Source organism: Elephas maximus, chromosome 3 (assembly GCF_024166365.1).
Source record: "Elephas maximus indicus isolate mEleMax1 chromosome 3, mEleMax1 primary haplotype, whole genome shotgun sequence".
NCBI classification, from domain to species: Eukaryota; Metazoa; Chordata; class Mammalia; order Proboscidea; family Elephantidae; genus Elephas; species Elephas maximus.
Genome location: NC_064821.1, coordinates 55431070 through 55446445, shown reverse-complemented (window position 1 = coordinate 55446445; position 15376 = coordinate 55431070). Strand labels below are relative to the sequence as shown.

The following is a 15376-nucleotide window of genomic DNA, read 5'->3' as shown; positions in this document are numbered from 1 at the left end:
CATTGCCAAGCATGATGTCCTTCTCCAGGGACTGATCCCTCCTGACAACATGTCCAAAGTATGTAAGACATCATCTCCCCATCTTTGCTTCCAAGGAGCATTCTGGTTGCACTTCTTCCAAGACAGATTTGTTCGTTCTTTTGGCAGTCCGTGGTATATTAAATATTTTTTGCCAACACCACAATTCAAAGACATCAATTCTTCTTCAGTCTTCCTTATTCATTACCAGCTTTCACATGCATATGATGCGACTGAAAAAATACCACGGTTTGGGTCAGGCGCACCTTAGTCTTCAAGGTGACATCTTTGCTTTTCAACACTTTAAAGAGGTCCTTTGCAGCAGATTTATCTAATGCAATGCATCCTTTGATTTCTTGGCTGCTGCATCCATGGCTGTTGATTGTGATCCAAGTAAAATGAAATCCTTGACAACTTCAATCTTTCCTCCGTTTATCATGATGTTGCTCATTGGTCCAGTTGTGAGGATTTCTGTTTTCTTCATGTTGAGGTGTAATCCATATTGAAGGCTGTGGTCTTTGATCTTCATTAGTAAGTGCTTCAAGTTCTTTTCACTTTCACCCAGCAAGGTTGTGTCATCTGCGTAACACAGGTTGTTAATGAGCCTTCCTCCAATCCTGATGCCCCATTCTTCATATAGTCTAGATTCTCAGATTATTTGCTCAGCATACAGATTGAATAGGTATGGTGAAAGAATACAACCCCGACTCACACCTTTCCTGACTTTAAACCAATCAGTATCCCCTTGTTCTGTCCGAACAACTGCCTCTTGATCCATGTAAAGGTTCCTCATGAGCACAATTAAGTGTTCTGGAATTTCTATTCTTTGCAATGTTATCCATAATTTGTTATAATCCACACAGTCAAATGCCTTTGCATAGTCAATAAAACACAGGTAAACATCCTTCTGGTATTCTCTGCTTTCAGCCAGGATCCATCTGACATCAGCAATGATATTCCGTGGAAGAACCCAGGTCTAGGAGGTGCAAATACAAAAGCAAAAAAGGCTCCAGCTGAAGGGAGGGGGGGCCGCCACCTCGCCTCATCACCTCTTTTGAGAATTAAATCAACTGTGGCCATGGTCAAACGATCACAACTCAAACTCAGAGCCAGGCTGAGCTCTGGCTCTGAGTTTGAGTTGTGCTACACCATACTGTACCAGTTGCCCTTGAGTCAATTCCAACTCATAAAAACCCCATGTGTTGTAGAGTAGAACTGTGATCATAGGATTTTCATGGCTGTGCGCTTTCGGAAGCAAATCGCTAGGCCTTCCTTCTAAGGTGCCTCTGGGGGGGTTCCAACTGCCAACCTTTTGGTTAGCAGCTAAGCACTTAACCACTTGCACCCCCCAGGGACTCCGAGCGACCCTCTAAGGACCACATCCATGAGGCCGTCCCTCACTTGATGACATTGCAGGGGGCACTGCTGCGAGGGACAACTCTTGTGGAAAGTGAGAGGGTGCTGCCTGTCTTGCATTTTGGAATTCTCTCCCCAGTATGGTTAGTGATTAGTCAAACGACCCCTCTGATCCTCACAGGCATCCATTCTTCTTTCTCAGGCACACCCTCAGAGTAGAGGCAGAGCTCAAGCCATGTGATATCATTCACCCACTTTGCAGGTAGGCATCCCCAGATCTTGATACCAGACTCCCCCAGAGAGAAAGACCCTAAGAGGCTCATCCATGTCAGTGACAGCTGGAGAAGAGTTTGTGTGGTTAGAGTATCCAGTGTCCCTTCAGGGAGGCCACCAGAACAACTTCCCCACCCTGATTCCTCATCAGCAATTTGCACTGGCTTTTCAGGCACAGATATGAAGGGAGAGGCAAGTGCTTACCACCCATCCCCTCAAGAATAAATATGTAAATAAGGCGGGCAGGTTGGAGTCTTCTCATTTTCAGCAAAGCCTCGCAAGAACAATAATGCTGTTTTACATGATCCAAGGAATGGTGGGCTACTGCCAACAGCATTTCTACAGAGACTCTCCAGCTGGAATCTAAGATAAGGCTGGGTCCTGGCCAGAGCTGAAGGTTTCAGAATCTAAAAAGCAGAAGAATCCTTAGAAACCACTTATCCAGGAAGCTGAGCTTCCTGGGGGGTTCCCATTCAGTAAGAATGCCCTGTGCAGGAGGGTGTGTGAGGGGAGACATTGTGAGAAAGGTTATCCTGAGAGAAGTTAGTGGTGAATGAAATTCTGACTACCAAATGTGCCAAAAAATCAGAAAAAATCATCGTTTAGCCAGAACCCTCAGTTTACAGGCCAGGAAACTGAGGCCCAGGGAGGTGAAGGCCCCGTTGAGTCTCCTGGCTTTCCCAGTGGCCCTTCAACTTGGCTCAGAGTCTTGGCCAGGTCTGCTCAGACACCACAGAGAGAAAGACCAAGGGAGAAAGATGTGGCAGTCTGCTTCCATAAAGATTTACAGCCTTGGAAACCCCATGGGGCAGTTCTACTCACTATGAGTCGGGATTGACTCGATGGCAGTGGGTTTGGTTTTTCGGTTTTTGGTGCTCCTTCTGCTTCCATCCCACCTGGGAACAAAGCAACAGTCGGGGGAACCTGCTGTAGCTACCTGGGGAGTAGGCCTCCCGATGTCTTCCTGAGGAAGGTAGACCAGTAAGGGGGTTTTGCTGACGGGACCCTGTAGGAGGAGTTGGGGGCCAATGTCAGGAATGTCCTAGTCACTTCCTTCCTAGACATCCTGAAAGTATCAACAGAGGCTTTGGCTGCTGAGAGCCAGCTGTTCCGCCAGCCCCAGGCAACTGCAATCCTTCTGACTTACTCTTCTAATTTAAAAATCTCTAGCCTAAGATCCTACCCCACCTTAGCCGGGAGAAGATTTCAGAACTAGAGTACCCAGTAATCATCCCTACACAAGAACCAATCAGGCATCCCGTGATTCAGAAACTGTCAGCCTGGTTTCTTAGTGGGAAGCCCTGGTGGTATAGTGGTTAAGAGCTACGGCTGCTAACCAAAAGGTTGGCAGTTCGAATCTATCAGGCACTCCTTGGAAACTCTAGGGGGCAGCTCTATTCTGTCCTATAGGGTCGCTATGAGTCTGTAATCAACTCGATGACAGTGGGTTATGGAAAACACCATCCTGTTCTCAAGGGGATTGAGACAGATAGGGTTAACTATGCCGGTGGCTGAACGAAAGAGCTTTTAAAAGGTTATCACCTAGAAGTTGGGTAAAACACTGTCAACATTAGATAGGATTGGGGCAGCCCATGAATTATTATCTCCTTCTTAGTGTCTTTCTAGTCCCCTCCTCCTTTGAACAAAGGAGAAGAGTGTGACTGCTATTTGACCTTCCTTAGCCCTCTGAAGATGGCGATGTAGTGCTGAAGATCAAGTGCACTTGCACTATATCCCATAATAAGTGATGCCAAGAGCTGCCGAGAGGACTCCATCTTGAATATCAGTGGGTTCCATCTTAGATTCCAGATGTGCGGGCAACCTAATTAACATGCACTGCCATTCTGAGAAGTACCAGCCCCTTGAAAGAAGCCCACTAAATATTCATTACTCTATTGTCTCCACTGAAACCTTGCTTCCCTTTTTGAGTCAGTCTTTTGGAGAGCCTTAGATCCCCCCTGACTCCTTTTGCTCGACTCAAGCAAAATAAAGCTTGCTGAAGAAAAAGTTTGTCTTTCGCGTGTATTCTTACTCGGGAAAAGACAAGGACCATTGTGTCAGAATGGCAATTGGTAACACTGTGGGCCGCCCGATGCCCCTGCTCAGGAAGGGCTTGTGCCCAGCTGGGTGGCATCCTTGGGCTGACTGTACCCCCACATGCACAGGCCTCATAAAGGGTCCGTGCTGTGCTTACATGGGCCTCCATTTTTCTTTAAGCAAGTTTGATGAAATCAATGCTCCTTAACCATTCATTTGTCCTTAAATACAGTAGCCAATTATAAGCTGCCTTTCCCCACTTCCCAAATCACTGCGTATTAGCCCCTCTGCTGGAGAAATGTCAGGCTCTCTGTTTTATTGGAAGCTCTATGAGTTGGAATCGACTCGATGGCAAAGGGTTTGAGTTTGGTTCTGATGAAAGATCTGCCAGTAAATGTAGATGACTGAATTATCCATGGATTTCATCTTTCTTTGCTTTCTTTGGGGGTGTAAAACAGTGACAACTGAAGGGGACTTGGCCTAGTTGGAAACAGACCTCTTGTGTCATTTGACAATTCATAGTTTCCAAAAATGCTTCTCCTTTCTGCAGGGGGAGTGTCCAAGCCTCAAGGTACTATGATCAGCTTCTAAACTTAGCACAGAACTTGACCTCTTGGGGAGTGACCAAGGACTCCTTTCAAAGTGGGGAGAAAAATGGTAAAAGGCTCTGCCAAGAGGTCCCTAGGCAAACACCAGAGACCCAGAAGCTAGCCAATGGCCTGAGAGAAAATGCAGCATACATGATTCTACTCAATTCAGGCAAAAAGCCTGCACTCTCCTTTCTGAGCACTCCCCACTGGCACTGGCAGGAGCAGGAAGGGAGTTTTTCACAGCCTCATTTTAACCAAATTCAAAGCATGGGAGCTTTTTCTGGTTCAGTGTTCATTTCTCACTTCCCTTTTCATATGCTATACCTACAGCATGACCTCGTGAGTGCTTCCTCCACCCAGACAACCAGTTTGTTACTCAGGAAAAATAGTCATCAAGTCACTGTCTAAATCACAGTGTTAGGCTGGGGGAACACTGGAAGGACCGCTGCTTCCATTCAAGGCCTCTACAACACAGCCAAATACTTTAAGGCTACAATTAAATTCAGAGTTAGGAAGCACGATGAGAACCTCATGGATTACAAATCCACATGGTCATTGAAGGGCATTAGAGAGGGCTTGGGAAATAGGCCTATCCCATTGCAATTTTGAAGTTGTCAAAGATTTCATTTTACTTGGATCCACAAGTGGGAAAGATGTGGCAGTTTGCTTCTGTAAAAAGACTGACAGCCTTGGAAACACTACGGGGCAGTTCTACTCTGTCCTATAGGGTTAGTATGAGCCAGAATTGACTCGATGACAATGAGAGTTTTGGATCCATAATCAACGGCCATGGAGCAGCAGTCAAGAAATCCAGTGACGAGTTGCATTGGGCAAATCTGCTGCAAAACACCTCCTTAAAGTGTTAAAAAACAAAGATGTCACTTTAAGGACTAAGGTGCACCTGACCCAAGCCATGGTGTTTTCAATTGCCACATATGCATGCAAAAGCTGAACAATGAATAAGGAAGACCCAAGAAGAATTGACACCTTCGAATTATGGTACTGACGAAGAATATTGAATACACCATGAACTGCCAGAAGAACGAACAAATCCGTCTTGGAAGAAGTACAGCAAGAATGATCCTTAGAAGTGAGGACAGCAAAACTTCGTCCCATGTACTTTGGACGTGTTATCAGGAGGGACCAGGCCCTGGAGAAGGACATCATAAAGTAGAGGGTCAGCAAAAAAGAGGAAGACCCTGAACAAGATGGACTGACATGCTGGCTGCAGAAATAGGCTCAAGCATAACAACGACAGTGAGGATGGTGCGGGACTGGGCAGTGCTTCGTTCTGCTGTACGTAGGGTGGCCATGAGTCGGAACCGACTCCATGGCACTTAACAACAGCAATACTGCAATTTGCTTAATGTCTGTCTCTTCTAGGACGTAAGTCTCTAGGGCAGAAGCTTGATAAGTTTTGTTCACTGCTGATTCCTAGTGACTGGAAGTGTACATAATAGTTACTCAACAAATATATTAAACGACTGGCTGGTTTTATGGACGACTCATGGGAACATACTATCTATTAAAAATTTCAGACAGACATCCTGGAGATGGAAAGGGCTCAGAGAAATGGAAAGAGCAAAAGCCAGAAAAAAGGTGTAAATCCCAACTCTGCCCCTTACAAGCTTTGTAACCTTGGGCAAGTTACTTCTCTGAACCTCGTTTTCCTCACCTATGAAATCAGATCAGGAGCCATCCTGACTGAGGGAATGTGTGTACGCATGCCCAGTGCAATGCCTGGCCCAGAGCAGGTGCTGGAGAAATGGGGTCTAAGGTTTTATTACTCCTCTTCCTCTCTGAGTGTCTGGCAGTCTGTGCCTCGGTAGTCGCGAACACAAAAAATAACTTTGGGGGGAAGTGTGAAGAGAGAAGGTTGACTAGTCACTAAGATTCAGTTTGGAGACTTCTGTAGATTTCAATAGTCTGCATAAGTCTCTTCCTTGTTCTCACACATAACTAGGTTTCTTAGAATCTGTTAGTTCCAACTCTTAAATACAGTTATCCGGGGGGAGGGTGTGGGGATTACAGGAAACTTTCTTCCTTACGTATTTCTGTAATGTTTGTGAATACTTATAAGCACAGTACGGAAAGATGAATTACAAATACATAAAATGGGAGAGAAAGTCTGTGTGGCAGGGCCAGCTGCCTGGCTGACAAGAGTGGGACCCTCTCAAGGTCCTGGTGGTGACAAGAACCCAAGATCAATGACCCAACTTTCTGGTCCACCCAAATGGGCTCCCCCAGAAATCTCCTTATTCTCCTGCCTCAAATGGAAGTTCTAGGACATTCGCACTTTGAGTGAGCCACAATAAGGAGGAGGACAGGGCTGGAAATGGAAGTTCGCACAAAGCACACAGCCCTGCTGGCTGATTTAGACTCTTGAGAAGGAGAGCTCTCAGCCCAGAGCTGGTCACTTCACTAGACTACTGCACCGCACTAGTTCCAGGTCCCAAGATGAGAAACGTGCTTCCTCAGCAGTAAGTCACCTGGAGAGCTTTTTTTATCACAAGAGAGAAGAGACCCATTGCTTTCCTTGGACACAGGGCGGTGCCAGCTGCAGCAACAACAAGCTCTTGCCACGATGGTGAATCCTGACGCCCGGGACAAGCATTGTAGACTAGAGAGGGAAGAACAGCCCAGCCAGGAACCCCGTGGTACCCACAAATGCCAACGCACCTCTCACATAACGTTCATGCTCTGATAACCAGCTCCTTTCTTCCCACATTAAAACGTGTCTTGACCCCTCCACCATTTGCTCCCCAGTGGTTCCCAGGCCTAACTTTTTTTTTCTCAATTAGCAGCAGATTTTCAGCCTTGCTGGGAATATCCTTCCACGCTAGGCTCCAGCTAGATGAGTTTTGAGAAGGAATGGGAGAAACAAACATGGCTCCATCTGAAACTCCAGAGTGTTAACAGTTGCTGTGAACAGAAAGTCAGCTGTAGGCCACCCGGTTTGAGCAGGGAGCCGGGTGCTGCCAGATGATGACCTGTTTATATCTAGCCCCAGGTGCGGTGAGCTTTCTGCCTGGCCTCAGATCATCAAACAGGGCCTTTCAATCTGGATGTGCTTGGGCCAAGCCATGGATAAAGAGAGGGCCCAGGGTGGGCTGCCATGGGATGAAAGGACCACAATGTTACAAAGCTTCAAATAGAAACCTGATGCTAGAGAAGCACTTAGTAAAGGAGGACTATAATCTTAAAACTGAATAGGCAGGGCTCAGAAAAACCAGTTACCACGTCTCTACCTTAGGTCTGGGTGGAGTTACTCAAAGGCTCGCTGTGCACACTTATGTGCTCCTGGTCGGGGCCTTCAGGTCCCTCCCAAACGTCACTAAACCAAAAAATCAAACCCATTGCGGCTGGGTCGATTCTGACTCCGGGTGACCCTATGTGCTATAGAGTAGAACCAGCTCCAGAAGGTTTTCTTGGCTGTTATCTTTAAAGTAGCAGATCGCTAGGCCTTTGTTACTCAGTACCACTGAATGGGTTTGAACCACCAAATTTTTGGTTAGCAGCTGAGCACAAAGCACTTGCGACACCCAGAAACCTTACTAAATCCGTTGCTGTCAAGTCAATTCCTGGCAACCCCATAGGACAGAGCAAAACTGCCCCATAGGGTTTCCAAGACTGTAATCTTTACACGAGCAAAATACCATATCTTTCTCCTTCGGAGCAGCTGGTAGATTCAAACCACCAATTTTTTGGTTAGCAGCTGAGCACTTAACCACTGAGCCACCAGGGCTCCTTTAGGGACCTTACTAGACAGCCTCTGTTCTGTGAAAGCGAGGAAAGGAACAGAGAAACAGCTACTGCCTCTACTGCCAACATTAGGACATGGGCAAGGGAGGACGAAATGAAGAGGAGGAACATGGGCACTTAGTACTTCCGTCTAGAAAATGTGTGTGTAGATATTATTTTATGTAGATCTTTGCTCTGGTGACTCAGGTCTTCGGAGATTTTCAGAACCTTTAAAACTCTTAAGTGTTTTTCTGTGAAGCCAGAGAGAAAAAACTATTGATCTAAGCCAAACGGTCAATATAATTCTCACATGTATATCAGGCCCTGTCCAGAAACGAGCCGCCCCAGGTAATTTTTAATGTACTGGTAGATCTAACCTATCTGTAGGAAGAACGGGAACAAGGCCACCACCTGAGAGGGACTTTTCAGCTGCATTGATGGGCTGGGTGGAACTGTAACAGCTGCAGCTCATTCATGGCATCAGTAGATCCCAACTGGGAGACTCCTGCTCAGCACAGAGTGAGCCTGGCTGCAAACAGAACCTCACTCAGAGCCTAAACTGCCAGGCAGTAAATGACTGCCCAGACCAGGGTGGGTGGGTGACCTAGCAGACAGAAGATTGTCACTGCCTAGGGCATTTGCTGAGGGACGGTTTACTTTATTAAAGTTCATCTACTCTATGTTATGGACTGAACTGTGCCTCCCAAAAATATGTGTTGTTAATCCTAACCCCTATACCTGTGATTATAATCCCATTTGGGAACGGATTTTCTTTGTTATGTTAATAAGACAGTATTAGTGTAGGGTGTGTTTTAAGTCATCTCTTTTGAGATATAAAAGAGATTAAACAAGCAAGTGAGAAGCGGAGATGGGGGAAGATGTCACGCCACATGAAGATCACCAAGGAATAGAAGCTGAAGAGACAAGGACCTTCCCCCACAGCCAACAGGGAGGGAAAGCCTTCCTCTAGAGCTGGTGCCCACAATTCAGATTTCTAGCCTCCTAAGTTGTGAGAAAAAAAAAATTTCTGTTTGTTAAAGCCATCCACTTGTGGTATTTCTGTTATAGCAGCACTAGATGACTGAGACACCCTACTTACCAGCTGCTGTAGAGTTGACCCCAACTCATGGTGACCCCGTGTGTATCAGCGTAAAACTATACTCCAAAGGGTTTTCAACGGCTGATTTTTGAAGCAGATCGCCAGGCCTTCCTTGCAGGGCACCTCTGGGTGGACTTGAACCTCCAACCTTTTGGTTAGCGGCCAAGCATTGAGTTTATCTTAATGGTACTGGACTGTTTTGGTGAGGACAGCGATAATGGTGGCACAACACGAAAGATGTGCTGAGTTGTAAATGTGGAAGTTGTCGTGTTGGCAGATGTTTTGGTATGTTTCACCACAATAAAAAAATAAGAGAGGGGAAAAAAGATTTTAACTTGAAAACTGCACAAAAGTAAGCTTCAGAGTTCACAAAGGCATTTGCAAGTAATAATATTTGCAACTAACACTTTCTTTATCCTTACCAGGAGCCCTGGTGACGCAGTGGTTAAAGCAATTGACTGCTAACCGAAAGGTTGGTGGTTCAAAACCACCAGCAGCTCCATGGGAGAATGACGTGGCAGCCTGCTCCCATAGACATTTACAGCCTTGGAAACCCTAAGGGGTTGCTATGAGTCAGAATCGACACTACAGCAGGGGGTTCGGTTTGGTTTGGCATGTGTTAGGTATTGTGCTAAATGCTTTAAATTATTAAATTATCTTACATAATTTAATTTCATTACCACACTATGAATCGGTTCTGACTGCCGAGGGTAATACTGTTGTTAGCTGCCGCTGGGTCGGCCCCGACTCATGGCAACTCCATGTGGGTCAGAGTAGAACGGTGCTCCATAGGGTTTTCAATGGCTGCTTTTTCAGAAGTAGATCACCAGACCTTTCTTCCAAGGTGCCTCTGGGTGGGCTGCAGCTGCCACCTTTTGGTTAGTGGCCTAGTGCTTAACGGTTTGTGCCACCCAGGGACTCCTGTTGAGGTTAATAGGGGTCCAGTAGTTTCCTAGGGCCAAGACAGTCAGTGACAACCCAGGATTCAAACGCTGACCCAGGTCTGTGTACTTCTGAAAAGAGCACTATATCCTCTACACCATACAGCGTCCGCAGAAAGCACTTCCAGTTCCATCTAGCAGAACTCTCAGCACCCTCGAGGCTGGCAAAGTACAGCTGTCTCCTTACTGCTCTCAGACCACCACCTGGGCGTCCCCACTTCCTTGGGGACACTCAGGCAGTATCTCTTATCTGGAATGCCCACTTCTTCTACATCTCTGAATTCTACCAATCCGCCAAGATCAGTTGAGCCCCCTCTTTCTGGGAGCTTCTCCTTGCCCTAGTTATTTACTTATTTTTATTTTATCTGGCCCCTTTTTTAATTTGGCTCCACTGCTAAAGGGTGGAGGCTGCCTCTGACAGCACAGAGCCTTTGCTCAACCTGCACACACGGGCAACTGGCATTCACAGCTCCTCAAAAACAAAACGAAACTCTCATGAAAACAGTTGCCTTCCTTCCCCTGGAGAAGATGCTATTTAGTAGTACCACATGCCAATCCAAAATGCCAACACTGTCCTTGACTTGAATATTATCTTTCACTACTAAACAATCCGCAACCACAGGCTTCATTATCTGCACCTGGGATATTTCTGCCATCTCTCTGTCAAGAACAAGTGGAACTTGCTTCTTACTGTTTTCATTTGTGTTATCTATTGAACCCCAATTCTCTCTAACCCCCCAAAAGCCTATCTCCATATCAGATACAGGTTTCCTTGGGTTCAGGTGGGACAACAGCTATTTCGCCTCTTTAATGTATAGTGCATGTTCATCATCACGAAATCCAGGTGTAAAAATTCCTCAACAATACTGCTTGGGCATGGTGGTTACTCTTGGGGATATAATTTCTAGGAGGGAGTACCAGGGGGACTTCTGGGATGCTGGTCATGTTGTTTCTTGATCTGGGTGATGGATACATCAAGCCATACACTTACGATCTGTACACTTTGTGGTAAGTATGTTATATTTCAACAAAAACTTTTAAAATACGCTTTGCAAACATAGTAATATGCAATGGATTTTTCTTTGCAAAATCATACATCTCATTTTTTTCATGCAACGTCCTTAGGAAAGAACCAGTAAGACCATTTTACTAGTGGTAGGATGGAAGAAAAAGGCAAAGCAACTCTCAAGGTGCCGTATAACCAACAGATTTAGCTGAGATTGGTGTTCAAGGACAAACCTAGCCCCACACCATCAACAGCTACTGCTCTGGCGAAATTTACAGATTCCCCCTAGAAATAGAATCAACACCCATGGAAGCCACCCAAAAAAAAAAAAAAAAAACCCACTGCCATCGAGTCGATTCTGACTCATAGCGACCCTATATAACAGAGTAGAACTGTCCCATAGAGTTTCCAAGGAGCACCTGGCAGATTTGAACTGCTGACCTCTTGGTTAGCAGCCGTAGCACTTAACCACTAAGCCACCAGGGTTTCCCCATGGAAGCAGCAGTCAAGAAATCAAAGGATGCACTGCACTGGGCAAATCTGCTGGAAAATACCTCTTTAAAGTGTTAAAAAGGAAAGATGTCACCTTGAAGACTAAAGAGTGCCTGACCCAAGCCAGGGTGTTTTCAATTGCCTCATATGCATGTGAAAGCTGGATGATGAATAAATGAGGAAGACTGAAGAAGAGCTGACATCTGTGAATTGCGGTGTTGGAGAAGAATAATGAGTGTATCATGGACTGCCAAAAGAAGTACAGCCAGAATGCCCCTCGGAAGCAAGGATGGCAAGACTTCATCTCACATACTTTGGACATGTTATCAGGAGGGATCAGTCCCTGGACAAAGACACCATGCTTCATAAAGCAGAAGGTCAGCAAAGAAGAAGAAGATCCTCAACGAGATGGACTGACCCAACGGCTACAATGGGCTCAAGCATAGCAACAATCGTCCAGATGGCGCAGGACTGGGCAGTGTTTCATTCTGCTGTACATAGGGTCACTGTGAGTCGGAACATTAGAAGCTGCTACTCTGACTCAGAAAAACAAATGAATTCCATGATGCAAGAATTATATCATAGTTCCCTGAAACACAGCAGACAAAGGAAGTGGCTAACAGGTCCAAATGATGTTGTAAAACCACCTTTAGGTGGCGAGGCACTTGAGACATTTTCAGACCCTGTCAAAGTCAGGAGTTGGTTCTGCCACAAACAAACAAAAAAGCTACCACTTATTAAGGCTGGGCCAGGCATCATGCTAAACACTCGGCATACATAATTTCACGTAATCCTCACAACAATCCTAACGATATCCCTGCTTTATCGATAAGGAAACTGAGGCATGGAGAGGTTAAAGAACCTGCCCAAAGTTACAGGGTTATTAATGAGCAGGGCGGGGATTCAATCCAAGCAGTCATACTCCAGAATTCATGTCCTTAACACTGATGCTAGTCATGCCTTTGGTTATGAAGTAACCAGGAATAGGCTTCCAGTTTCTAGTGTGCAATTATATTTTTGAGGTGCATTATACTCGCTGTCGTCAAGTCGATTCCGACTCAAAGCAACCCTATAGGGCAGAGTAGAACTGCCCCATAGAGTTTCCAAGGAGCACTTGGTGGATTTGAACTGCCGACCTTTTGGTTAGCAGCCATAGCACTTAACCACTATGCCACCAAGGTTTCCATTACAGCTCAATAAAACGTGTTTGTCCAAACACAGGCAATTGTAAGTATTTTGACAAATACACTCAACTCTTTCAATTGTGGTGTTGGCGAAGAATGTCAAATATACCACGGACTGCCAAAAGAACGAACAAATCTGTCTTGGAACAAGTACAACCAGAATGCTCCTTAGAAGTAAGGATGGTGAGACTGCATCTTACATACTTTGGACATGTTGTCAGGAGGGATCAGTCCCTGGAGAAGGACATCATGCTTGGCAGAGTACAGGGTCAGCGGAAAAGAGAAAGACCCTCAACGAGGTGGATTGACACAGTGGCTGCAACAATGAGCTCAAGCATAACAATGATTGTAAGGATGGCTCAGGATTGGGCAGTGTTGCGTTCTGCTGTGCATAGGGTCGCTATGAGTCGGAACCAACTCGACAGCACCTAACAACAACAACAACTTTCATAAGTGAGAGCCTGATTTGAAGTATGGGTCTCTGCTTTCAAAAGATCTGTGTTTACACAGGGGACAGAGTATCTATGCTCGCCACCTCTTCACTGGGGACTTTCTCCATCCATTTGTTTCAAATCCAAAGACAAGATGCAAAGACAGGTCAACCTGTCTGAAGCCACAATCAGCCCAGATTAGATTAGAAAGGTCAGCAGTCTTCCTTTCTCTTCCATTATGACAGTTGTATTGCTTTTTAACAAAGCACTTGCTTATCCTGCGCTCCTGGAGTAAGCAAAAACTATATCCTATTGCATGAGCAAACCTCAGGAAAACTAAATAAACAAAACTCTTGTTGGATCTTTGCAAGGGTCCCTTTAGCTGTGCTTTTAGAAGAATGTTTTAGTAAGAACATTTTGGATCTACTTTTCTTTTTAAGGTACAATTATCTCCATGAAACGTAAAATTGCTTGCCTATGTTATTTTTGAGGAATTTAAGTGGGGACAAAGAACAATTATTTAAATATAATGGTGAGAATTAATTTTCTTCACTTTGGTTTGCTGAAGTAGTAAAACACAAGCTATGAGTCTTTTTTCCACCTCTAAATCATTTTTTCAACATTCTTTATCTGACTCTCAATTCTGGTTTGGCCATTTGAGTTGTAAGTGAATATGAATTCTATCTTCTAGCATGAGATTGTTTCAGATAAGCTCACTTCATCAGGAATACAGTTACATGCCCTGAGATGTAATCGTTGCTACCTGGATTTGGGGAAATGATCTCTACTGCAGCTGGCCCCACAGGGCCAAGTGTCTGTGGTGTCACCAAGCTCCATGGATCACCATCCAAAATGCAATTCCCAAGTACCTCGGCTTCTCAAACAAAGTTCTGAAACAAGCCTCTTCAAAACTGCCATCCTTGAGCAAGATTATTCAGGGAACTTCTCAGGATCAAAGGCAATGTCTCCAGAACACAGAGCTGGGAGAACTGTTAGTTGCCTATCAACCTGCCTTCATCCTGTCAGCCACCTTTAGAGATGAACCCGGAGGAAATCCGGAGATGCAGTGGATTCCGCCCCGGGATGCGCTGACAGTTGAGGTCCTCCTAGGAGCTTTTCTGGAGATGCTGCTGGTTGAGTGGGGGGCACTGGTGGGTTACCCGCTCCTCTCCTCTAAGGCAGGGGCCCCGGGCCTGGCTTTTGAAGGAGCTGAGGATGCTGACCTTAACTTTGTTCTTTAAAAACAGCTCGGAGACCGCGGCGCTCACGTGAGTGGCCTGCTTCCCCTCAGGCCCGAGGCTCCCGGCGGCTCCTCGCCCCCAGGGTCGCGGAAGGGAAGGGCAGTGTCCCCGAGCCCCGCTGACAGACGGGACCCCCGGCCCGGGCACAGACTGGGAGGGAAGAAGGGGCGCTGAATGCGGTCGGGAGCCCGGGCAGGGCGGGCCAGCCTGGGACCTGGGGCCTGGGACGGAGAACAGGCCACGGCGGGCGCCGCGGCCGCGCTCACCTTCTTCACTGACAGCGAGATGTTCTCCAGGATCCGGTCCTTCACCTCTCGCGGCTCCATGGCGCCGCCGCCGCCCCGCCGCCTCTTCCCGCGCCGGGGGCCCGGGGCCGCCGCCAACCGCTGCCGCCGGCCGTGCGGGGACTCCGTCGTGCCGGCCGCGGGGCCCGGCGCCCGCCGCCCGGCCCTTGCCTCGCCCGGCCCCTCGCTCCGCCGTGGCCCGGCGGCTCCGGAGCGCGGCCGGCGGAGAAGGAGGCCGCGGGCTGTGCGCGGCGGCGGCGGCGGCAGGAACTGATGTCAGGCGGGGCGGCGCCAAGACCGGCGGTCGCGTCTGGGACGCCCGCGCAGCGCCCGCGCCCAGGCGACTCCGGGGACTTTGAGACCCCCTACCACTCGGGTCCCCCGCCCCTGCCGGCCAGGACCCTGGAGACTCCCTACGGCCCTCCAGCCCTCAGACCAGACGCTCGGCTTCCCGGCCCTCCTCGAACCAGAGACCTCGGAGAAACCTTCAGCTCACAGATGGTGCTCTCAACCCAGATACCCGGCCGGATGCCCCCCTAAACCCATAGACCCTAGCCTCCCGGCCCTCCTCAACTTAGACACCTTGGAGACTCCCTCGGTCCACAGACTGCAGCCCCCAAGCCCAGAACCCCCCAGGCCATGCCACCTCAGAGATTCCCTTGAAATCGCAGCCTCCCAGTCTC

At 47.3% G+C, this 15376-nt stretch overlaps 1 protein-coding gene across 2 annotated transcripts in view; it reads right to left on the bottom strand.

The window, feature by feature from the left end:
- The window catches only part of PLEKHM2 (pleckstrin homology and RUN domain containing M2), a 42872-nt gene extending 28023 nt beyond the window's left edge, over positions 1 to 14849 (bottom strand). For both annotated transcript variants that reach the window (XM_049878006.1, XM_049878007.1), the window contains exon 1: positions 14676 to 14849. In XM_049878006.1, the coding sequence (XP_049733963.1) occupies positions 14676 to 14735 (60 nt within the window). In that variant the 5' untranslated portion in view covers positions 14736 to 14849. The remainder of the gene's footprint in view (positions 1 to 14675) is intronic.
- Positions 14850 to 15376: the final 527 nt, after the last annotated feature.